At 54.2% G+C, this 24250-nt stretch overlaps 1 protein-coding gene across 1 annotated transcript in view; it reads left to right on the top strand.

The window, feature by feature from the left end:
• The first annotated feature begins 237 nt into the window (after nucleotides 1–237).
• The window catches only part of LOC101411390 (mucin-6), a 52112-nt gene continuing 28099 nt past the window's right edge, over nucleotides 238–24250 (top strand). The window contains 3 exon segments of the mRNA XM_071217855.1: nucleotides 238–561; nucleotides 1025–1120; nucleotides 8040–8849. Of these exon segments, the coding sequence (XP_071073956.1) occupies nucleotides 238–561; nucleotides 1025–1120; nucleotides 8040–8849 (1230 nt within the window).

The raw sequence follows: 24250 nt of genomic DNA, 5'->3' as shown, positions 1-24250 counted from the left end.
CTTGGACGCAGCTTCCATCCTTGACCTTGTTTCTCTCCTACCACAGCCGCTGCACCAGCAAATCCCACCTGCTGAAAACGCATCCGCATCAGATGCTCCTCACCACCTCCCTGCCAGCACCCTGGCCTGGGCTGCCTTGGCCCCACCTGCAAGCCAGGAGTGGACCAGAACGTGGGGACGCTGCCTACCGTGTACAGACGGGGAGGCGCTTCACGCTCGCTCTTGTGCGCCTACGCCATGTCCGCAAGGCGTGTCCACCCAGAACCCGCAAAGGGGGCCTTGTTTGGGAAATCAAGTCAGGGATCTCGAGACGCAGCCACCTGGATGAGAGTGGCAAAACCCAAGGACGATGTCCCTGTCCAAGAAGAGAAGGGGAGAGATGCAGAGGGACAGGGGGAAGCCAGAGGAGGACAGGAGACTGGGCTAAGGCAGCCACAAGCCACGGGCCACCGGAAGCTGGCGGAAGCCAGCAGAAGCCGCTGGAAGCTGCCGGAAGCCACCGGAAGCCGCCGGAAGCCACTGGAAGCTGCCAGAAGCCACCGGAAGCCGCCGGAAGCCAGGGTAGGCAGACTCCCCAGGGCCTCTGCCAGAGCCCGCCTGCCGGCACCTGATGTCACACTTCAGGCCTCCACGCGGCCTGGATAAATGCCGGCCGCTTTAAGCCATGAGGTCGGCGGCCGCAGGGACCTACTGCCCCACGTTTAGAATCCTTCTGGAAAGCCCACAGGCAGTGGAGGGTGGAGGGAGGCACGCTTTCAGGTCATACTCTTTTCCTAAATTCAAAAACAAATGAAATATTTTAAAACTTTAAAATAATGTTTACTAAGAACCTTTGATACCATGAGAAATGTTATTCATGATAAAAATAAGAAAAATCATAAAAAAGAGGGAGAAGAAAATAGTCAAGCATTGATCTGATTTTCAGGGGCAAGGGCCTTCTTAAGCATAAAAGTACATGAAGAGGTCAAAAAGGGAAAACACAAATTTTCTACCTGCCTGAAAACGTGAACCGTCTGGGCTCTAGGTGGCCACGGTCGCGCCGGCTCCCTCGGCCCCCTGGGAAATCGTTCAAGGCCCAGCGGCTCCGAAGGGCGAGGCAGGAAGTGGGACCCACGAGGAGGTATGCCACATCCCAAAGGAAATGCACGATTTTTCCAGTTTATATAGACAGAAACCAGGGGAGTAGTGTGGGAGAGGATACTAAGGGTGTGGGACAATGGTGGAAGGAACGGAAAGCTGGATCAGGCTGAATTTATTGATAAGGGCTCACTGAGCAGAGGTTCTGGATTCAGGGCCGTAGCTCGAGGGGTCAGGAGGGCGCTAGGTTTGTTCGGGCGACTGGCTGAAACAGGGACAAAGGACGGCTGACACCCCACCCAGCTGGGCAGAAGAGTCTATTCAACAAACGGTGCTGGGAAAACTGGATCCCACACCAAAGGAAGAAAAGAGGACCTCTAGCTCACACCTTATATAAAATTAACTCAAAGTGGATCAAAGATCTAACTATAAAAGCCAGAACCATAAAAATTCTAGAGGAAAATGTAGGGAATCATCTTCAAGACCTGGTGGTAGGTGGTGGTTTCTTAAAACCTTATACCCAAAGCACATGCAACAAAAAGAAAAATAGATAAATAGGAACTCCTCAAACGTAACCACATTTGTGAGTCAAAGGACTTCATCAAGAGAAGAAAAGGCAGCCTATTCAGTGGAGAACACGTTTGGAAACCACATATCCAACAAGAGTTTGATTTCCATGCTATAGAAAGAGATGATACAACTCAACAACAAAAGAACAAGAAATCCAATTTTAAAATGGGCAAAAGACTTAAATAGGCATTTCTCCCAGGGGGAAATATGAATGGAGAAAGAGCACACCCATGTTCATAGTGGGTTGTTCACAATTGCCAAAAGATGGCAACAACACAAGTGTCCATCAACCAGTGAATGGATAAACAAATTGTGGTGTATACATACGAAGGAACACTACGCTGCCGTAAGAAGAAACGAGATATGGATGAGAACATGGATGAACCTTGAGGACGTTATGCCGAGTGAAATAAGCCAGACACAAGAGGACAAATACTGCGTGGTCGCACTAATCGGAACTACATACAAAGAGTAAACACATGGAGGTAAACCCTAGAGTACAGGTTACTAGGGGACAGGGTTGGGCTAAGAAGGGGTCCTGATGCTTAGTGTGTGTAGAATTTACGTACATTAGCTTGACTGTAAAAGCGTGGAAATGAGCAGAGTTGATGGCAACACATCACGATGAGTATAACTAACACACTGGCTTATGAATGGGACCGTGACTGAAAGGGGTGGTCTAGGGATGTAAATGTCAACTGAAAGAAAGCTAGAGAATAATCTCGGGATTGACTAACAGTGAACCCGGAGGTGGAATTTTGGTTAATAATACAAGAATGTTCTTCTATGAACTAGAGCCAATGTAAAACATCACTATTACAAGGTGGTAAGAATATAGTGATGCATGGAAAAATACAATTAATGTAGCTTATGGACTATAGTTGACAGCAATATTCCAATATTCTTGCATCAATGTCGAAGAAGGAACTATATCAACACTAAGGGTCAATAATGGGCTTGGGAGTTTCTCTTTTGGACTAAGGAAAGCATTCAAAGGTTAACTGGGGTGGTGACTGCACAACTGCGATGAAAGTGAGAGCCACTGAGGGCACACCTGGGGTAGAGTTACAAGGCGTGGGGCTGTGTAACACGGTGCGCCGTGCGGTGGAAGGTGGACTGCAGTTAGCAGGGCAAATAGGAGTGTTCTCTCACGACTATAACGAATGTACAATACTAATACATGGTGTTAAGAATAGGGGTGTGTGGGAAAAATACACCAAGTGTCTGCTATGGACCATAGTTGGTGGTAACAGTCTGATCATGTTCTTTCACGATCTATAACAAACGTTCTACAACAATGTGAGGTGATGGTGGGGATGCTGTATGGGAATGATGTATGGGAATGCTGCACATTATGCACATTATGCATGACTATTTTGTAAGCTCACAACTTCCCTAATAAAAAATATATATCTAAAAATAGGATATGAGTTGATTTTAAGGTAAAAACAAAAAACAAAAAAGAGAGCCTTAAAAAAAAAAGATGGCCTGCAGTTCCTGAGGCCGACGTGCCCCGTTTCCCCCGGTGTACTGGAGATGAGGAGATCCAAGGGCTCAGAGAGACTGGAAAGCTGGAACGGATTCACCACTGAAGACCTGCCACCCACCCCAGGCGTGTCCAGAGGACACGGCCTTAACCAGGACTGTGAGCAATACATCTGGGAGACGAACTCCATCTTCCCTGAAGAGCTCTGTGGTTGCTCTTTGTAGGTCAGATATTACCTGGGAACTGCTGGCACGGAACCAGAATCCTTAAACTCTCGGGACGTGCGGACCCCCGGCTGGCAGAATCCTTAAACTCTCCAGGGACGTGCGGACCCCCGGCTGGCAGAAGGCAAGGAGCAGCCCTTAATTGCCAAAGACAAGGTGGGCATAGCTACCATAACGAAAGGCAAACTCAAAGCAGCAATCAAAGGAGAATGAGGGGGAAGCAGACTTGGCCCAGTGGTTAGGGCGTCCGTCTGCCACATGGGAGGTCCGCGGTTCAAAGCCCGGGCCTCCTTGACCCGTGTGGAGCTGGCCCATGCGCAGTGCTGATGCGCGCAAGGAGTGCTGTGCCATGCAGGGGTGTCCCCACGTAGGGGAGCCCCACGCGCAAGGAGTGCACCCCGTAAGGAGAGCCACCCAGCGCGAAAGAAAGCGCAGCCTGGCCAGGAATGGCACACACGGAGAGCTGACACAACAAGATGATGCAACCAAAAGAGACACAGATTCCTGTGCCGCTGACAACAACAGAAGTGGACAAAGAAGACGACGCAGCAAATAGAACAGAGAACAGACAACCGGGGCTGGGGGGCGGGGAGGGTAGGGAAATAAATAAATAAATAAATCTTAAAAAAAAAAAAAAGGCGCGTGAGCTGCATAGACCTCTGGCACTGGCTGACAGATCACGGGCACCTAACAGTGAAATAGACATGCGGTCTTCTAAATTCCTACTTGATCTGTACAAGCAGAAGAGTTCTAGGTCAAGTGAACAAAACCTAAACTTGAATTATGGAAACAGAGTCACGGCCCCTCAATCAATCCCCCGACCTGAGACAGTTTACAGACCCAGAGCCCTGGATGAGGCCAGGTCCCCTCGGGGAAGGACCTGCTACACGGCCAGGAACTTACACTGTTACTCTTCCTGCCAGCTTTCCCCAAGAAGACCAACCACCTTTTACCAGGGTCCCCGTGCCCTGGGGAGAAGGAAATGGCCAGACATTTCGGGGATTATTAGACACTGGCTCAGAAGTGACATCACTTCCAGAAGACCCAAAACGTCACTGTGGTCCACCCGTCAGAGAAGGGGCTTATGGGGCCCGGTGACGGTGAGTTTCAGCTCAGGTCCCTCTCACGGGGGGGCCCGTGGGGCCCCAGGCCCATTCTGCGGTCATGTCCCCAGTTCCAGAGCACACAGTGGGAAGAGACACACCAACAGCTGGCAGAGCCCCACACTCTGCGCCCATCTGAGCCGCATCTACCCAGATGTCAAACGGGTGCCAAGGGCACTTTGCCAAAGGGCTGTGACCAAAAGGACACGGGAAGAACCAGTTTCCAGGAAGTGGAGAGCTAAACGGCGATTGAAAAGTTGTGTGGTGCAAAGTGTAAACTATAGACCATGGTGAGTAGCAAAGCTTCAATAAGTGTCCATCAGTTGTAGCAAATGTACGACACTAATGAAGGGTGTCGTTAATGGGGGACAGCGTGGGAGGGGGCGGGGAGGGCGATGGGAATCCCATATATATATATATACACATACATTTTTTAGGAGGTACCGGGGATCAAACCCAGGACCTCAAACATGAGAAGCAGGCACTCAACCACTTGAGTTACATCCATTCCCCCAATATTTTTTATGTAACACTTATATATTCTAAAGCGTCTTTAAAAATAAAATAAATGAGAATAATCAATTAAGTAAAATTGGCGATCGGCTTAGAGGAGGGTGTTTCTAGAGCGTTCCGTCAAGGGCGCAGGGAAGCGCGTGCTCTGGGCCTGCCGCGTCATGGGGTGGCCATTTGCCCCTCAAGTCACGGAGATGGCCGCGCCCCATGACCCCTCAGCAAGTGGCCAGGAAGGCCCCAAGACGTCCCCAGCACGGCCAGCACCCCTGTGCCGTGGAACATTCTGCAGCCATTGAAAGCATGTTCTCAAGGCACCTGGTGTGGGAGGGGCCCCAGATACGAGGGAATCGGCTGTAAGACAGCACAAGGTGGCATGCGCGGCCCCGCGGCAGCGCGCCTGAGAGAGCGCGCAGACGTCTGATTCTCACCGCGACCCTGCCGGGCTGTCGCCCACGTCGTCCCATCACGGTGAGCACGGGGCTGGGCAGGACGCGTCGGGGGTCAGCAGCAGAGCCGGAAGCCCCTCCCTGCCCGTCTGAACCACCCCCCCAAGGGGCCGGGGCCCCAGCCAGCGCCCAGCGGCCCGGGACAGGCAGGGAAGCCGAGGCCCTCCTCCCGGCAGGGCTCTGTGCACGAGGGGTCCCGGGGATCTCCGGCCGGAACCGGGGCCCAGCTGCTGACCCTGGGCCGTGGTGGCGGGCCAGTGAGCTTACACCTGCCTGCTCGCCACGCATTTGTCTGATGCACCTGACTTGCAAGAAATAAACGCTAGTTAATAAAAGAGTCAGGGTGCAAAACGGTTCCTAGAACGTGGGTAGCAATGCACGCATCACCCAGAAGCACGGGAAGAGGGATGACGCTTCGGCCACCCTCACAGAGGCGCGCGGTCTTGTACACCCAGCACGGGTGTGCCGTGGACAGCCGTGAGTGGGACGAGCCAGGCACGAGGGACGCGACGCGTGCAGCCTCCCTGTGTGAAACGACCAGCACAAGCCCACTCCTGGGGTCAGAACCTGGATATCAGTCCCCAGGGGACAGGGTGGGGATGGGGAGCTGAGGTTGGAAAGGTCCAGGGCTCCCGCCTGGAGCGTCAGAAACGGTGGGTAGCGACAGCGGAGCTGGGAGCACAGCGTTGGGAGCGCAGTTAACAGCCCTGAAGCACAAATTAAATGTGACAGAAGGGGAATGTTAGAGAGGATATACGGCAACAGAATAAAAAGTTTTAACTCCACGGAGCTGCACTCCGCCGACAGAGCACCCTAAGTTAAAGCACGAGCTACAGAAGAGCACGGTAATAACGACGCACGGTAATAAAGATGCACGGTAGTAACAACGCGCTCCATCAACGGTGACGCACGTTCCACGCCGTGCAATAGCAGGGCGGTACACGGAATCCTGTTTTATGCATGATTTTTCTTTAACCCCCAACTTCTCTAATCAAGAAAAAGGGGGGCGGAGAGGACGCTCATCCAAGGGTGGAGGGGGTGACTTGGTGGGGCAATACTTTTCTTCTGTCTGCTTTTCTATATTGTCCTTTTTAAAAATGTTTTTGTTTTTTTCTCTTTTTTTGCATTTCTTTTGCTTTTTTCTTTTTATTTATCATTTTTGTTCTTCTCCTTTCATTTGTTCTTTTTTAACACTTCTTTGTATTGTCCCACTTTGTGATGACTTGCCACAGCTTCTGCCGTGGAGAGCAATGAGGTCTTGGCCTCTCTCCAGGCTCCGGCCACGTCAGCGCGGGCAGCAGCTCCGGGCGTGGCCTCTGCAGATCCGGCTCCTGCTCCGCGGCAGCAGCTCAGTGACGCTCAACGGCACGACGAGGAAGCCGAGCAGGGCAGCAGCGCAGCGCCCAGCCCTGCAGGGGAGGGGGTCAGGAGAGCCCAGGGTCCTGGTGGCCCTCAGCCTCCAGCGGGAGATGGCCGGGGCTGGGGCGGGGCAGGGAGGCCCGGCTGGGGTGCAGGCGCGCAGACCCTCTGGGCCCAGACACTGGGGCCAGGACACCCAGGGCGGCCCCCACCCGGGAGGCCCCCAGGCCAGCCAGCTCTGCCCACTTCAGCCAAGGCACCCCAGGGGGGGCGGCAGTGGGAGCGGGAGGGACTGGGCGGACCCAGCTGCCCACCGCCAGGGCCCCACAACATCCAGGCCAGCCTGGGGACTTCTAGGGGCGTACCCCCACAGGAAGCAAGGATGAGGCTCCCACGAGCAGGAGAAGCTGCGCAGCGCGGAGCGGGGCTCCCAGTGAGCGAGCACACCGGGCGGCCGCTCCCCACGATCAGTGCTCCCCAAGAAGGTGTCGGGGGGCCCGGGAGCAATACCCCAGAAGGAGGAGAACGAAGCCCCTGCCGCTTCCTGTAAGGGATAAGCCAGCAGCGCTCAAACTCTCCCACCCCAGGAGCCCTTCCCACTCCGGGGGCAGCGGGCCCGAAGCGCTTCGGGTCGGGCAGGAGCTCCACCGACGTCCCCACACTGGACGCAAAACTGCAAAAAAATTCAAATACGCATTCCATCGTAAATAGTTATGAGAAACCCACTACAGGTTAACGTAGTAAGTACCGTTGTTATAAAGAATAAAACCAAGAAATAATTAAGAAGAGCCGTATTGCTGTGCGATTTTGCAAATCTTCTTGGTGCTCAGTAGAGGACGGCTGGCTCCCCACAGCCGCGCGGCGTCTGCGTCCATCTGACGCGGTGGGTCGTTCCGGTGGAAGGAGAGGAAGGACCTGGCCTGGTGCAGGCGCGGGGCTGGAAGGGGCGGCACGCCCGCGGCCCCTCAGGGACGCGTGGGCAGTTTCCTCACGTCAGCCGCGGCCGCTCGGTCGGTCACGGCCCGGGGGCCTGCCTTGCCCCGGCCGTGGTTGGCAGCGCCCACGTGGGTCACTGGAGAACGTTCTGCAGCGCCTCCGACACCAGCGCCACGACAGCCATCCAGACCCCCTCCGTCACGCCCCTGGTGCCTGGACAGCCTCCCGCACAGGGACCGGCCGCACCGGCGGCCGGGCGAGCTGTCCAAGGGCCTCGTGTCCCCTGCCCGGCTTCCGTGGCCCAGTCGTCTCCTGGACACGACAGGGTCCCCGGAGCATTTGGAGAAGTCGGCTGCCAAGCCCAGGCCTGAGTGACCGCGGCTGGTCCGAGGGACGTCCCTGCAAGGAAGACACCGGGTGCAGCCCGCGCAGCTCCCACCTAGAACCGTCACCGAGAGCGGCTCCCGACGTGCCCGTGGGCCCCTCCCCGCTCCTGAGCGAGCGGCGCTGCCAGCCGCCCCGAGCCCGGTCCTGCGGCCCCAGGTGCGGTGGGACGGGCCCCGGGGAGTCGCCAGCAGTTCAGCCCCCGGCCTGTGCCCACCACAGCGAGAGTCGGGGGTGCTGTGAAGAGCGCGGCGTGCCGGTCCCCGGGGAGCCTCTGCCCGCTGTGGTGACGGCCAAGGGCAGCCCGGCGGAAAGGAGGGGGAGCGTGCACCGCCACAGGCCCCCGCAGAAAGCCGACATGAACGTGCGGTCACTTACACCGCTCCTGGCCAAGACGAGGCCGGGCTGGGAAGAGACTCACCAGAGCGACCCCTCGGGCACTGGTCCCAGCTTGGGTCCAGCTGACAAGTGCGTCCCCACTCTCCCTGCCCTTTCTGGGCGTCAGTTTCCCCTCCTGGTCACCAGCGGCCTCTGGGGCCTGCACCCTGCCCTTGGGCATGGTGGGAGCTGGGCCTGCAGCCCCCGCGCCGCCAGGGCAGTGCTGAGCAAAGTCCCCCGGCGGCTCAGACCCCCCTGCCCACCTGCCCCGGCCCCCATGGACGAGCCGGCCAAGGCGTGGCAGGCGCTGGGCGGTGGCCCCAGCTCCTTCAAAGACAAACAGAGGCACCGGTTCCTGCAGAGGCCGACAGCTGTGGGCCAGGCTGGGGAAAGTCCACCGGGGCAGGGTCAGCCACGGCCCTCTCCCCGCCCGCGTTTATGGCCAGGTCCTGTTGCGGGCATGGCTCCAGGGCCACCGCCCGCCCCTGCACCTTCTGGGAAATGGCAGGACCACCAAGGACAGGTGACCATCCAGGACCTGTGTCTGCCTCATGCTTTGTGGACCGAGGGGACGGGCGGCTGTTCAGCCATCCCGTCAAGAAGCAGGGCCAGCGTCACGGAAAGCCAGAGAGGACGGCGCTGTCCCCTGGCCCCGGCACGACCCTCCTTGGAGTCTGCCCAGGCGGACGTGCCAGGTGGACATTCCCAAGGAGGACAGTGTGGCCGGGGGGCAGGCACTGGGGTCCTCAACTGGGGGTCCTTGACCGGGGGACAGCCTCAGCAGGGACCTGCCTGCCTGCTCCTGAGTCCCCCATGCACCAGCCCCCCTATCCCCATCACTGTCATCAGAGTCGGGGCTTCAGGTGGGGAGGTTGGGGGGCAGGGGTGCAGGACGAGTTAGGGCCACCCAGGCCCTTTGTGGAGACCAGCAGCTCCGGGCCCCCACCCCACCACTCCCGGGGGGCTTCACAGGCCCTAGCCAGGCCCTGGGTGCCCACTCCTGCACCCACCGGCCTCCCTCGGTCATCCGGGGGTCTGCCCCGAGGGGTGGTAGAGGCTGTCCCTGGGCAGGGGCCTCCTGTCCCCCCCCCAGTCCCACCCCTCCTGTCAGGGCCCAGGAGGCCCCCAAGGGTCCCAGCCGCCCTGGGGCCGCTCCATGACAGGACGAGTGCTGGGGGGCCAGCGGCGTCTCCCCAGCAGGTGGACGGGCCTCGGGGCCCAGGGAGCCACCCCACCTCTGGTCCTTCCCCACTAAGCAGGAGTGGGGAGCGCCGCCCGGCTGCCCTCTGCTGGGGCCCCTCTTCTCAGGTGGGCAGGTAGGGCCACCTGCGGAGGTCACTGCCAACAGGCTGGGGTGGGATACAGGGCCCACCCGGCTCTCCTCTCCGGCGCTCCTTCAGCAGCTGCTCGGGCTCTCCAGACGGACAGGGGCGAGCGGAGGAAGGGGGGGGAGGAAGAGGGTGAAAGCAGGGAGGGAGGGGAGGAAGGGGGAGGGGAGGAGGGGGGAGAAGGGGCTGACAGGGCCTGAGGCTCTAAGGGGAGGGGCTAGGGCAGCGAAGGAGAGGGTCGGGTGCGGGGAGCCCCGGAGGAGGCGCCACACTTTCCAGAGCCCCCGCCGTGGTCCCACGGGGACAAGGACATCGACGCAGGGGCCAGGGGCAGGCGGAGGTGCCCCTATTGGGTGGGCAGGCAGCTCTGTCCACAGGAACAGCTGCGGGCAGTGACCGGAGGTCGCGCTGGCCCGGCCCGATCACGCCCGGGGGTGGGGGCGCGGGGGCAGCTGCTCCAGCGACGCCCCCCACGGGCTGGTGCCAGGTACCCCGGGCCAGGGGCAGAGCTGGGCACCAGACGGGGCCAGCTGCGGACGGGGGACGACAGGCACCACTGCCGAGGCTGGGGGTCCCCCCCGCGGCCACGGGATGGGGGCGGAGACAGGGGCGTGGCCCGAGCCCCGCCCATCACCAGAGCCCGCCCATCACCGGAGCCCCGCCCACCGACCGGAGCCCCGCCCATCACCGGAGCCCCGCCCACCGACCGGAGCCCCGCCCATCACCGGAGCCCCGCCCGCCGGCCCGGCCAGGCCTTGGAGCCCCCAGCCTCGCGCTCTACCAGCCGCGGGTCTGCTGCGCCCAGGGGCGCCCGTGGGGCTCGTAGTGGGTGGGTGGGCGCCATCTGGACCTGGGGACCTTGCCATTTGTGACCTGCGGCCTCTAGAAGCAGGCCGAGGCTCCCGGGACCCCCAGACTCGCCCGGGTGTTGATACGCGGGCCGGGGTCCCTGTCGTCTCACAGAAATCCCGACTCCCAAGGGGCAGCAGGCCTGGGTCTGCGCGGCGGCGGGGATGGGGGGCGCCGCAAGGGAGCCCTGCCAGGGTCGGACTGGGATGGAGGGGAGGGGGCGGGGCCCACCCGGGGCGGGGCCCACCCGGGGCGGGGCCCACCCTCTGGTTTCCCGGATGGGCGCTGGGGTAAGCCACCCACCCTAGGCCTTGGTGAGTGGTCCGAGGGGCCGGGGGTCCTGGACCTTCCCCCTGGCCTCCGTCCTAGGGCACCGCTGATGCCGAGCAAGGCGCGCGGGGTCCCTGTGAGCAGCTGGGCGGAGAGCAGGGCCCCCCGGCTCCTGAATTTCGGGGTCTGGGCCACGGGCGGGGGGCGCAGTCCCACCGAGGGCGCCTTCAGAGGCCACAGGGACACGGTCCCAGCTGGCACCTCTTCCCTGACCCCACAGCCCCCCTTGCTGCCAGCCCGCCTCGGCTTTCCCTCCAGGAGGGTCTCCTGGCGTGGACAGGGAGGCGAACCTCGTCCCGCACCCCACCCCGGGCGCGTGCGTCCAGAGGGGTCGCCGCCCGGGCCAGAGCCGGCCCCAAGCAGGCTGCAGGCCCAGGGGAGTGACCGCCCCCCGGAACCTTCCCCGGAAGGGCCCCGCTGAGATGCCCGCCAGCAGGTGGCACCGCGGAGCCTCTGAGCCGCGCGCTGAGCCCGAGCTGGGCGTGTCCGCGGGGCGCGCGCCCCCGTGTGTCCTGAGCTGCGTGTCCGCGGGGCGCGCGCCCCCGTGTGTCCTGAGCTGCGTGTCCGCGGGGCGCGCGCCCCCGTGTGTCCTGAGCTGCGTGTGTCCGCGGGGCGCGCGCCCCCGTGTGTCCTGAGCTGCGTGTGTCCGCGGGGCGCGCGCCCCCGTGTGTCCTGAGCTGCGTGTCCGCGGGGCGCGCGCCCCCGTGTGTCCTGAGCTGCGTGTCCGCGGGGCGCGCGCCCCCGTGTGTCCTGAGCTGCGTGTGTCCGCGGGGCGCGCGCCCCCGTGTGTCCTGAGCTGCGTGTGTCCGCGGGGCGCGCGCCCCCGTGTGTCCTGAGCTGCGTGTCCGCGGGGCGCGCGCCCCCGTGTGTCCTGAGCTGCGTGTCCGCGGGGCGCGCGCCCCCGTGTGTCCTGAGCTGCGTGTGTCCGCGGGGCGCGCGCCCCCGTGTGTCCTGAGCTGCGTGTCCGCGGGGCGCGCGCCCCCGTGTGTCCTGAGCAGCGTGTCCGCGGGGCGCGCGCCCCCGTGTGTCCTGAGCTGCGTGTCCGCGGGGCGCGCGCCCCCGTGTGTCCTGAGCTGCGTGTCCGCGGGGCGCGCGCCCCCGTGTGTCCTGAGCTGCGTGTGTCCGCGGGGCGCGCGCCCCCGTGTGTCCTGAGCTGCGTGTCCGCGGGGCGCGCGCCCCCGTGTGTCCTGAGCAGCGTGTCCGCGGGGCGCGCGCCCCCGTGTGCCCTGAGCTGCGTGTCCGCGGGGCGCGCGCCCCCGTGTGTCCTGAGCTGCGTGTCCGCGGGGCGCGCGCCCCCGTGTGTCCTGAGCTGCGTGTCCGCGGGGCGCGCGCCCCCGTGTGTCCTGAGCTGCGTGTGTCCGCGGGGCGCGCGCCCCCGTGTGTCCTGAGCAGCGTGTCCGCGGGGCGCGCGCCCCCGTGTGTCCTGAGCAGCGTGTCCGCGGGGCGCGCGCCCCCGTGTGTCCTGAGCAGCGTGTCCGCGGGGCGCGCGCCCCCGTGTGTCCTGAGCTGCGTGTCCGCGGGGCGTGCGCCCCGTGTGTCCTGAGCTGCGTGTCCGCGGGGCGCGCGCCCCCGTGTGTCCTGAGCTGCGTGTCCGCGGGGCGCGCGCCCCCGTGTGTCCTGAGCTGCGTGTCCGCGGGGCGCGCGCCCCCGTGTGTCCTGAGCTGCGTGTCCGCGGGGCGCGCGTCCCCGTGTGTCCTGGGCTCTGTGTGGCCGTGGGGCGCGCGCCCCCGTGTGTCCTGAGCTGCGTGTGTCCGCGGGGCGCGCGCCCCCGTGTGTCCTGAGCAGCGTGTCCGCGGGGCGCGCGCCCCCGTGTGTCCTGAGCTGCGTGTCCGCGGGGCGCGCGCCCCCGTGTGTCCTGAGCTGCGTGTCCGCGGGGCGCGCGCCCCCGTGTGTCCTGAGCTGCGTGTCCGCGGGGCGCGCGTCCCCGTGTGTCCTGGGCTCTGTGTGGCCGCGGGGCGCGCGCCCCCGTGTGTCCTGAGCTGCGTGTGTCCGCGGGGTGTCCGCCCCCCTGTGTTTGGGGTCCTGGAGCCGAGTGCTCTGCTTAAGGACGTCCCAGGACAGGCAAAACAACTGGAGTGTCAGGAATCGGAACAGTGGGGCGGGGTGGGGGCAGCAGGTGTGTAAGGACCCTCTGAGCTGCACACACGAGGGCTGTGCACGCTGAGTGTGCCCGTTGCACCCTCGTGGTTTTTTAATGTGTTCATGTGCCAAGATGCAAGCCCACGTGTGGGAGTGTTTGCGTGTGTGTTTGGGGGCTGGAGTGTGAGCCTGTGTATGAGTGTGCGAGCCTGGAAGTGTGCACGTGTGTGAGCACGGAGGTGAGATTGTCGGGGACGCATGGGGGCAGGCGTGTGCGTGTGCGAGGCACTTCTCCACGAGTGAGGGTGTCGGGGGATGTACCCCACTTCCCGCCCCTGCCCCCGTGTCCTGCGCGCTGCGCCTCCCGAGGCCGGACGTGCAGAGTCACCGCCGCCACCGCAGGTGCCCCTTACCGGACTCCCTTGTCTTCCACACGAGCCCGCCCCGAGCACCCACCGGTGGCGCCGGCCACAGCCGCCCAGCGTCTCAGCTCCACGCGGTGGCACTCACCAGGTGCCAGGTCTGCGCCGGGCATGGGGGACGCAGGCCAGGCCGAGGACGCCCAGCTCCACCGCCTCCGCCGGCACAGCCTCGGGCAGGTCACGCTGCCGCTCTATGCCTCAGTTTCCCCATCTGTACACAGGGATGGTGACAGTCTGACCTGAAGGAAAGACGCTTGGGGCCCTTGGCCCAGCAATGGCTGGGAAGCTCAGTGAGCGGCGGACCCCAAGGGGACCCTTTTGCTCCTCAGCAGGGAGGGGCCTGTCCCTGGCCAGTCGGCCCTCGCTGGCCCTCTGCCCCACAGAGGGGCTGCCGACCTCTGACCCTGTGTCCGGGGAGCTGGCACCAACTAGAGGGGCGCCAGAGAACTCCCTGGAAGGGCAGGTCACCTGGGGCAACCCCCAGCCCTGTCCAGCCACAGCCCTGTCCCCTCCCAGGCAGCCCCGGAGGCCCTGGGGTGCTGCCCGCAGCCTCTGGGGGGCCAGGTCTGAGGCGGCAGCCCCGCCTCTGGAGGCTCCCCCGACCAGCCTCCCTGTTCCCTCCAGGGGTGCAGGGACCTGACGAGGGCAGGCACCCCCTCCTATGGTCAGCCTGGGGCGGGGGCCCTGGCTGTGGGAGCCGGGAAAGCGCCCGTCGCTCTCAGGAAGAGGGGGGGCCTGGGGTCCGGCCACACAGGCAACCCCCTCCCGGGGGGAGGTGCCTCCCCAGGACAGGAGCGCGCCCGGTGTCTGCAAGAAAGGGGCCTGGGGGAGCGCAGCCCGCCAGGGCGACCACCCGGGAGGCCCAAGGGACCCCCAAACCAGCTGGGCCCGGACTGGAGTTGGTGACGCAGCCGCAGCGGGGACGGGACGTCTGCCTGGCCTCGGTCACGGGCGCCGTGGAAGGGGGCGTGGCTCAGTGCTGGACAAGCAGCAGGGCCCCCACAGCCCCGCCCACGCATGCAGGGCCAGCACCGCCGGGAGGGGCTGGTCTCCAAGAGCGGGAGCTGGCGCGCGTCGCCACGCGGCCGCCATCCCTAGGAAGAGCCCCGGGCCCGCGGGCTGAGCAGCCCACAGAGGCTGGACGGCTGACGGCCGGGCCAGCGGGGCTAGCGAGACCCAGGCCTAGGAGAGCACGTCGTTCCCCCAGTGACCCCAAGACCCCGCAGGGAAGGGCGGGGTGGTCCCGAGGGAGGCCTGAGCGAGAGGGGTCCGACTCAGAGGGTGTGGCTGTGGCCAGGCCGGAGCCCAGGGAGCGCGGTTCTGGCCCGACCCCTCCGTGGCGGCGCCTCCCTCGTCTGGGGACGTGGTGGGTCAGGGTCTCGCCGTGTTGAGGACGGAGCGGCACAGAGGTCGGGAGGAACAGGCTTGCCCCCTCCAGGGGCAGGAAAGGTGACTGATGTAGCCCCAAAATGCATTTCCAGAGAGTGGCCCTCCCGCCCTGCGGCCCTGCGCTGAGACGGCGCTCACCGGTGTGGGCATCACAGCGCGACCCCCTGCCCGGCACTCCACACAGAACACGGGGCCAAAATAAAATTTTTAAAAAATAAGACAAATTAGCACAGAAAGAAAATGGGGCGGGGGAGGAGATGCACTGAGCGGTTGGTGTGACTTTGGACGAGGGACTCTGAGGGGCCTGGTTCTCTTCTTGCTACTTTTCCACATTTTATTTAGTGACTACAGACCACTTTATCATTTATAAAAACCCATGAAGATTCCATCTCAAAAGGGCTTCCATTTCCAGCAAAGAGAGTCATAAAGATCAGATTTCCCATCCTACCTGCAACCACCAAGAGACGGGACAAACTGTCAAACAACAGTGGGTAAGACTGGTCGTCCGGCAATGAAAAGCACATCGAGCCCAGAGCGAGTCGAGCCCCGCAACTGCCCAGCTTTCACCTTGAGGGGATTTCCAGGACGTGAAACGGAGGGAGAACCTGGAGGAGCTCGGTGGACTCTGAGTTGAGGAGAAATCCAGGGAGACCAAGGTAGCTACGGTTCACTGGCTGAGGAGAGGAGAGAGCCGCACAGAGAGAGAACTCCAGAGATCTGCAGAAGTTCCCAATCAGGCGTTCTGCTAAGTTCTCATCAGGACACACGTGTGTGAAAGCTGGCCTAGGCTCCAGAGACGACTGAGAAAGCAGCCGCCGGAGCCACACAGGCTGGGGTAGTGCCTGTTCCAACCAGTGGCCTGGGACACCTCATTCATGATGCAGCGGTTGTGTGCTGCGAAGGGTCTTGCCTTAAAAGTAAGGAATAATTTGCCCTAGCACTGTGATCTCACTTAACAAATCATAAACACAAGGCCCAAAAGGGCCAGACTACTTCCAAGTACCTTAACAACTTGGAAGCTCAAGCTTCCGGAACAAAGCTCAAGAATATTTATAGGAATACAAAAATATCCACCCCTCAACAAGGTAAAATTTACAATATCTAATTGGCAGCTAATCCAAGAGTACCAAGTAGGCAAAGATGAAGGATAATTTAACCTATAGTCTGGAGAAAAACCCATCAATCAAAACCAACATAAAACTAACGCAGATGTTAGAAAAAGCAGACAAGGACATTAAAACAATTATTGTAATTGTATTCCATATATTGAAAAAGCTAGAGGAAAGATTGAACATGTTAAATAGAGACACAGAAGATACATAAAAGACCCAAATTGAGCTTCTATAGATTAAAAGTACCATGTATGAGATGAAAAATACACTAGATGTGCTTACCAGCAGATTAGACACTGCAGAAGGAAAGATTAGTGAACCTGAAGACATAGCAATAGAAACTATCTGAGATGTAGCACAGAAAGACGAAAGAAATCAAAAATTGAATAGCTCATTAGTGAACACCTAAAACAGCTTAATATGTGTGTAAATGAAGCCCACAAAAAAGAGAGGACAAGAAAAAAATTTAATAAATAAGGGCCAAAATTTGTTCTGACTTGATGAAAATTAGAAAGCCATGGATCCAAGAAGCTCAAGTACAAGAAACATGAAAAACACAACACCAGGGCAGCATATCATAGTCAAATTCCTCAAAACCAGTGATAAAGAGAAAATATTAAAAATAAACCAGAATGGGAAACAATGGGAGTGAGAAAACAGTAGAATAATACCTTTAAAATATATATACATTAAAAAAAAAATCAGCCAAGAATTCTGTACCCAGCAAAAACATCTTTCAACAACAAGGCAAAATAAAGATGTTTTCAGACACAGAGCTACTGCACTACAGGAAATGTTAAAGAAAGTCTTTTAAACTTAAGGAAAATGATGGCAGATGAAAATATGGATCTACACAAAGGAGTGAAAAATATCTGGAATTGGAACTACATGAGTAAATATATAAAATGTTTAATTTTTTATATATTATTTTAATGCATTTAAAATATAATCAACTGATTAAATAAAAATAACAATGTAGAGTGGAGTTTATAAGATATACAGAAATAAAATGTATCACAAAAATAGCACAGAGCCCAGGAGGGGTGAAATGGAAGCACCCATTTTAATTCTTATTCATATGATAAGTGGTATAATATCTTTTGTAGGTAGACTGTGGTAAGTTAAAGTTGTGTGCTATAAACCCTGAAGCAACTACCAAAATAACAAAACAAAGATTTACAGCAATAAGCCTACAAAGGAGATACATTTAAAATTTTTAGGAGGTTCCGGGGATTGAACCCAGAACCTTGTACATGGGAAGCAGGCGTTCAACCATTTAGGCTACATCCACTTCCCTAAATTTAATTTTAAAATATTCAATCCAAAAAGTAGGCAGAAAGAGAGGAGAAGGAGAATAAACAACTAATAAGAGAAATAGAGAACAAATAGCAAGATGGTAGATTTTAACCTAATCATATCAACAATTACATTAAGTTTAAATAGTCTAAACAAGCCAATAAAAAGGTCGGGATTGCCAAACTAAATAAAAAAAGCAAGACCATTCTACAAGCTGCCTAAAGAAACCCATTATAAATATAAAGACACAAATTCTTTTATTAAAAGTAAAAGCATAGAAAAAGGCACATCCTTCTAACCCTAACTGAAAGACAGAGTGGCAATATTAGTACAAAGTAGAATTCAGGGCAAAGAATATCAAGGTCAAAGATCATTTCATGATAATTAAGGGATCAATTCATCAAGAGGACAAAATCCTAAATGCTTATTCTCCTAATAACAGAGCATCAAAATATATGAAGCAAAAAATGACACAACTGCAAGAATAAATAAGCAAATCTGGAATTGTAGTCAGACTCCACTGTGCCTTTTTAAGTACTTCATAGACAAGCAGCCAGAAAGCCAGCGAGGCTACGGGAGACTTGGAGAACGCGCAACAGCCTGACCTACTGACATGTGAAGAGCACACGGCTCAGCAGCAGCACAGTACTTATTTTTTAAGTGCACACACAGACCATTTACCAAGATAGTTTACATTCTGGGGCATAAGACAAGTCTCAATAGATTTAAAGGCATTCAGATCCATGCACGTATGTTCAGTGAAGAGAACAGAATTACATTAGAAACCAAATAACAGAAACAGTGCTAGAAAAATCCCCGCATAAGTTTGGAAACTGAAGAGCAAACCACTAAATAATGCATCGTTCAAAAAAGAAATCAGAAAGGAGATTAGAATATATTTTGGAAAAAGACCTAGACCAAAAGGGGGAAATATTAACTACAAATGAGTTTTTATGACTAAAAGATTTCAAAGTGAGCCAGGAGGTCGTTCCAGAGGTCACACTTAGGCACGTCTCTGGGGCTCTCACTGACTGACACAGGAAACGGTGCCTCCAGCGGGGGCTCCTGAGGGCTCTAGAGACGTGGGGACACTTTGGGCAGGGCAGCCAACCCCAGGAAATCGGCGCCCCCTCGGTGGGCCTTACCTTGGAATATATGAGAACCCGTCTCCCCAGCGCACCAGAGCTAGACTCATTTATAATCTCCCTCCGCACGGTTCTTCTGCCCCTTTTATTTGAACCTGTAATCAGCATCATACTTGTAAAGTGTATGTCCATATACTTAAATCTTCAGTCTGTTCCTGTGCCGGTTGAGCCCTGAATCCCAGCTGAGTTGCAGCACCTACTCTCCAGTTCATCAGACTCAGCCAGGACAACTAACAAAATGATGATGATGGACAACATCTTTCAAAAAAAAAAAAAGTATCTACAATGGCAAGCAAGACAGGTCCATCCATCTGCCCCATGCCATGGCATCTAAGCCCCTCTCAATCGGGGGCAGAGTGGGCATCACCATCCCGAAATCCTCAGGAATGAGGAATGAACAAATATAAGGAAGGGAGGGAGGAAGCAACTATGGACCAAAGAAGACTTACTATTACTCTAGCATTGGAAGGACTTGTGACATCGATTCAAAGGCAGTGGTACCAAGAGGTTCTGAGGGGAGAGAGAGGGAAGAAGAGGTGTAACTTGGGGCATTTGGGGGACATTTGGATTTTTCTGCATGATACTGCAATGATACTGGTCATTACACATTTCTTAAAACCTATAAAATTGTGTGGTACAGAATGTAAACTATCATATAAACTATAGTCCATGGTTAGTAGTAGTGTTTCAATATGTGTTCATCAATTGTATCAAATATACCACACTAGTGAAAGGTATTCATGGGGAAAATTGTAGGAGGGAGAGAGGGTGGTGTATATGGGAATCTCCCATATTTTAGATGTAATATTTATGTCATCTAAAACTTCTTTAAAAATAAAGAAAAAATTTTGTCTCATATAAGCCTTGATGAAAAACTCTTCTTTTTATGGAAATCAGTGAATTGTAACAAGTTTGATCAACTGGTTTTACTTTGCTGTTGTAAGGAGCCTTAGAAAATTACACTGATTTAGAGGCTGAAATTGTGCTGACACAGGTACTCACAGCTCTTTTAACTACTTGGTTTTTATCCATTTGTATGTAAATAACTTTAGGAGTTTAGTTTATATTGATTTGGGGCTTAGTCAAACCTTATTGCAATATAATATTTTAGTAAAAAAAATACAGATATATATTCTGAACCAAATGAAAAAACCCATATCAGAATTTGTGGACTGCTGCCAATATAACATCAAATGTCCATGTTGGGAAGCAGACTTGGCTCAACAGATAGAGCGTCCACCTACCACATGTGATGTCCGCAGTTCAAACCCAAGGCCTTCTTGACCCGACCCGTGTGGAGCTGACCCACGCACAGTGCTGAAGTGCGCAAGGAGTGCCGTGCCACACAGGGGTGTCCCTCTGGGGAAGGGGAGCCCCACATGCAAGGAGTGCGCCCCGTAAGGAGAGCTGCCCAGCGCGAAAGAAAGTTCAGCCACCTAGGAGTGGCAGCTGCCCACACAGAGAGCTGATGAGCAAGATGATGTAACAAAAAGAGACACATTCCCAGTGCTGCCGACAAGAATAAAAGTGGACTCAGAAGAACACACAGTGAATGGACACAGAGAACAGACAACTGGGGCAGTGGGGTGGGGGTGGTGGGGGGAGACAAATACATAAATAAATCTTTAGGGAAAAAATGTCCATGTTAGCAAGGAAGGAAGGTCTCAAATCAATGACCTCAGCATCCATTTAAAGAAACTAATTAATAAAAGAAAAGTAAATTAACCCCAAAGTAAGTGGAAGAAAGGAAGTAATAAAACCAGATTTCTTAAAAAATCAATAAAATAGAAAACAGAAAAACAATAGAGAAAACCAATTAAACCAAAAGCTGGTCTTTTAGGAGCTCACCAAAATTGATAAACCACTAATAAGACTGATCGGTAAAAAAAAAGAGAGAAGACACAAATTGCCACTGTCGAGGTGGGGCAAGATGGCATCTGAGTGAGTGCACCTTGTAATCTCTCCTGCAAAGAGTGGCTGAGTAGGGTTGGAGTCCTGCTGGACCGGGCTGTTTCGGGTGTTTGCAGGGCAGGAGGTGTCTGGACGTCGGTTTAGTGGGACAGTGACAGAGAAGGTTCTTGTAAAAGGTGGAATTGTGGGTCTCTTTCACGGACATCGGGGCTGCGCATGGGTACGCTTCCCCCTGGGGCTGGCGGCCCGGCAGCAGCGATTCCTGGAGGCTTTGCTGCACTGGGAAGTTCCCAAGCCCTGAGCCCATCTGCAGCGGTCCCTGAATTGTTTGTAGGGCAGCGGCACCCCCAGCAGGCTGTTTTGGGGGCTTGCAGGGTGGGAGGTGTCCTAAAGTCAATTTGGTGAGATAGTGACAGAAGAGACTCTTGTGAGAGGTGGAATTTTGGGTTTCTGACACAGAGGTCAGAGTTTGTGGGTGTGACCCCTCCCCTTAGGGCTGGCGCCCAGCTGCGGGGATCCCTGAAGGCTGTGTTGTGCTGTGGTGCTCTCAGGCTCCCTGTTAACTGGATGCGTGGTTCCCAGATCTGTGTCCCCTAAACCCTGGTGGCCCACACTCCAGAGACTCACACCTTTTGAGTCTGCAATATCACGACTTCCCATCCCTGAACCCACCACGCCCCGAGGTCCCTCTGAGGTCCTTGATTGTCCTAGCCCTCAGCATTTGTGTGGTTTTTTTTCACTTTCTCTCTTTTTTTTTTTTTTTATTTTCTTGGTTGCTAATATTGCATTAGCTCCTGCTCTTTTCTCCCCTTGTATCCTCCAAGGTCCTTTTTCATTTATTTAGTGGTTTTTTTCTTCTTTTCTTTTTCTTACTTGTTCCCCCCCTTTTCTTTGCCTACCCCCCTTCTTTTTCTTCTCTCTTTTTTTCTTTTCTCTCTTTTTCTTCTTATTTTATTTTATTTTATTTATACAATAGGTGCTGAAGGGATCACCTCATATTTGCTGTGTTTCCTCATCCTTCATTTCCTCGTTTCTGTGTGAACTGATTTTGGCCACCTACACTATCCCCTTTCCCCCACATCTTGCTATCCTCCATCATCTACTGTCTCTCTTACATTCCACCTCCCGTTCTTTGGTCCCCAAATTGTCTAACTTTTAATTTCTAATACCTTTGTTCTGTTTTCTGTCTTTTATCCACTCTTGATATTATTGTCTTTCTTTTCTCTTTCCCTCTCTCATGAAAACACTGGCTTTTTAATTCATACTATATTCATCCCCATATTCAGTTGACTATCTCATTATAGGTACTCTACTTACTGCTATAACTCTACACAACTTACATGAGTCTAATATCCATTCTCCCAGATCTCACATTGTTGCTCTGTTAACAGTTATTACCAATACTACTTTACACATTTTCTTTCTTACACAATTTCCTTTCCCTGGCCCTAATATTTTCCTTCAAAGTGAACTTAGCCAGCAACAAGAAATTAGAGTAAGAAGAACAAAGTGACAAAGAGAGGACATAACACTTATGCAAGAACAACAACTAATTAATCCCCAAGACTAGACAAAGAAGCTAAGGAACTGATTAAACCTGTCAAGATAAAATGATGACCAAACGGCAACAAAAACTACAAACCAAACCAATAATCAGGAAAACATGGCTGAATCCAAGAACACACTAAAAACCAGGAAGGGGAGCAGAACATCGGACATGTAATTAAAGATCTCAAAACATATATTAGAGACCAACTTAATGAAGTAAAGGAAGAGTTTAACAATATGAGGAAAACACTTGGAGAGGAAATTGCAGACATACACAAAAAGATAACAGTTATGATGGGAATGAACACCACAGTTCAAGAAATCAAAAATACACTTCCAGCAAATAGCAGCAGATTAGAAGAAGAAGAGGAGAGAATTAGCGACATGGAAGACAGTACATCTGAAATCAAACAGATAGTAGACTTGATCGATAAAAAGATAGAAAAAATCCAGCTAGGAGTTAGGGACCTGAATGACAATGCAAAATGCACAAGCACACGTATTATAGGCATCCCAGAAGGAGAAGAGAAGGGAAAGGGGACAGAAGGGGTGTTGCAGGAAATAATGGCTGAAAAATTCCCAAAGCTACTGAGAGAGACGGGTGTACATGTCCAGGAAGCACAATGCACCCCAAATGTCATAAACCCCAACAGGCCCACCCCAAGACATATACTTGTCAAATTATCCAATGCTCAAGACAAAGAGAAAATTCTAAAAGCAGCAAGAGAAAAGAAAACCATCACATACAAGGGAAGCTCCATAAGATTAAGTGCTGATTTCTCATCTGAAACCATGGAGGCAAGGAGGCAGTGGTATGATATAGTCAAGGTACTAAAAGAAAAGAATTTCCAACCAAGAATACTCTACCAGCTAAACTAGCATTCAAAAATGATGGAGAGTTCAAAATATTCACAGATAAACAGAAACTGAAAGAGTATGCCAATAAGAAACCTCCCCTTCAAGAAATACTAAAGGGAGTTCTCCAGGAAGAAAGGAAAAAACAGGAGAGGCAGAGTTGGAGGAGAGTGTAAGAGCAACAAAAAAGACAAAAAGAGAAGGAAAAAAACAACCAAAATATGACAAACACAAGTCCAATCAAAATATGGCTGAAACATAAATAATTCCTTGAAAGTAATAACCTCACCTATCAAAAGATTCAGACTGGGAGATTGGATAAGGAAATATGACCCATCTATATGCTGTCTACAAGAAATACATCTTAGACCCAGGGATTCACGGAGGCTGAAAGTGAATGGCTGGAAAACAACCTTATAAGCAAAAGAGTAACCAAAAAAAGGGAGGAGTAGCTATATTAATATCAGACAAAATAGACTTTAAATGCAAAACAATTGTGAGAAACAAAGAAGGATACTACATATTAACGAAAGGGACAATCTCTCAAGAGGAATGAACAATCATAAGTATTTATGCTCCTAACAAGGGCACCTTCAAATACGTGAGGCAAACACTGGAAAAACTAAGTGAAAGAATAGATGCCTCTACAATTATAGTGGGAGATTTTAATACACCACTATCAACTTTGGACAGAACATCTCAAAAGAGAATCACTAAAGAAACAAAATATTTGAACAGTATATTAGAGGAGCTGGATCTAATAGACATATACAGATCCTTACACCCAAATACAGCAGGATATACATTTTTCTCAAGTGCACATGGATCATTCTCCAAGATAGACCATATGCTAGTCCACAAAGAAAGACTCAATAAATTCAGAAAGATCGAAATCATACAAAATAATATCTCTGACCACAGTGGAGTGAAGCCAGAGGCCCAGATTTCAAACCAAGATATGGAAATTAAACAGCATACTCCTAGAACAACAGTGGGTCAAAGAGGAAATCTCAAAAGAAATTAATAACTACCTTGAAACTAATGATAATGATAACACAACATACCAAAACTAATGGGATGCTGCAAAGGCAGTACTGAGAGGGAAAGTTATAGCCATAAATTCATACATCAAAAAAGAAGAAAGAGCTAAAATTGAAGAACCAACAGCACATTTGGAGGAATTAGTAAAAAAAAAAAAAAAAAGTAACCCCACAGGAAGAAGAAAGAAAGAAAGAACAAAGATAAGAGCAGAACTAAATGAAATAGAAAATAAGAAAGCACTTGAAAAGATAAAGAAGACCAAGAGCGGGTTCTTTGAGAAGATCAATAAAATTGACAAACCCTTAGCGAGACTAACAAAGAAAAAAAGAGAGAAGATGCAAATACACAAAATAAGAAATGAGAAAGGAGATATCACCACTGACCCCACAGAAATAAAGACTATCATAAGAGGATACTTTGAAAAACTATATTCCAACAAAAAAGACAATTCAGAGGAAATGGACAAATT

The sequence above is a fragment of the Dasypus novemcinctus genome, chromosome 10, assembly GCF_030445035.2.
Source record: "Dasypus novemcinctus isolate mDasNov1 chromosome 10, mDasNov1.1.hap2, whole genome shotgun sequence".
Classification (NCBI taxonomy): Eukaryota; Metazoa; Chordata; class Mammalia; order Cingulata; family Dasypodidae; genus Dasypus; species Dasypus novemcinctus.
The sequence above is the reverse complement of the archived record's forward strand: the minus strand, read 5'-3'. Positions and strand labels throughout refer to the sequence as shown.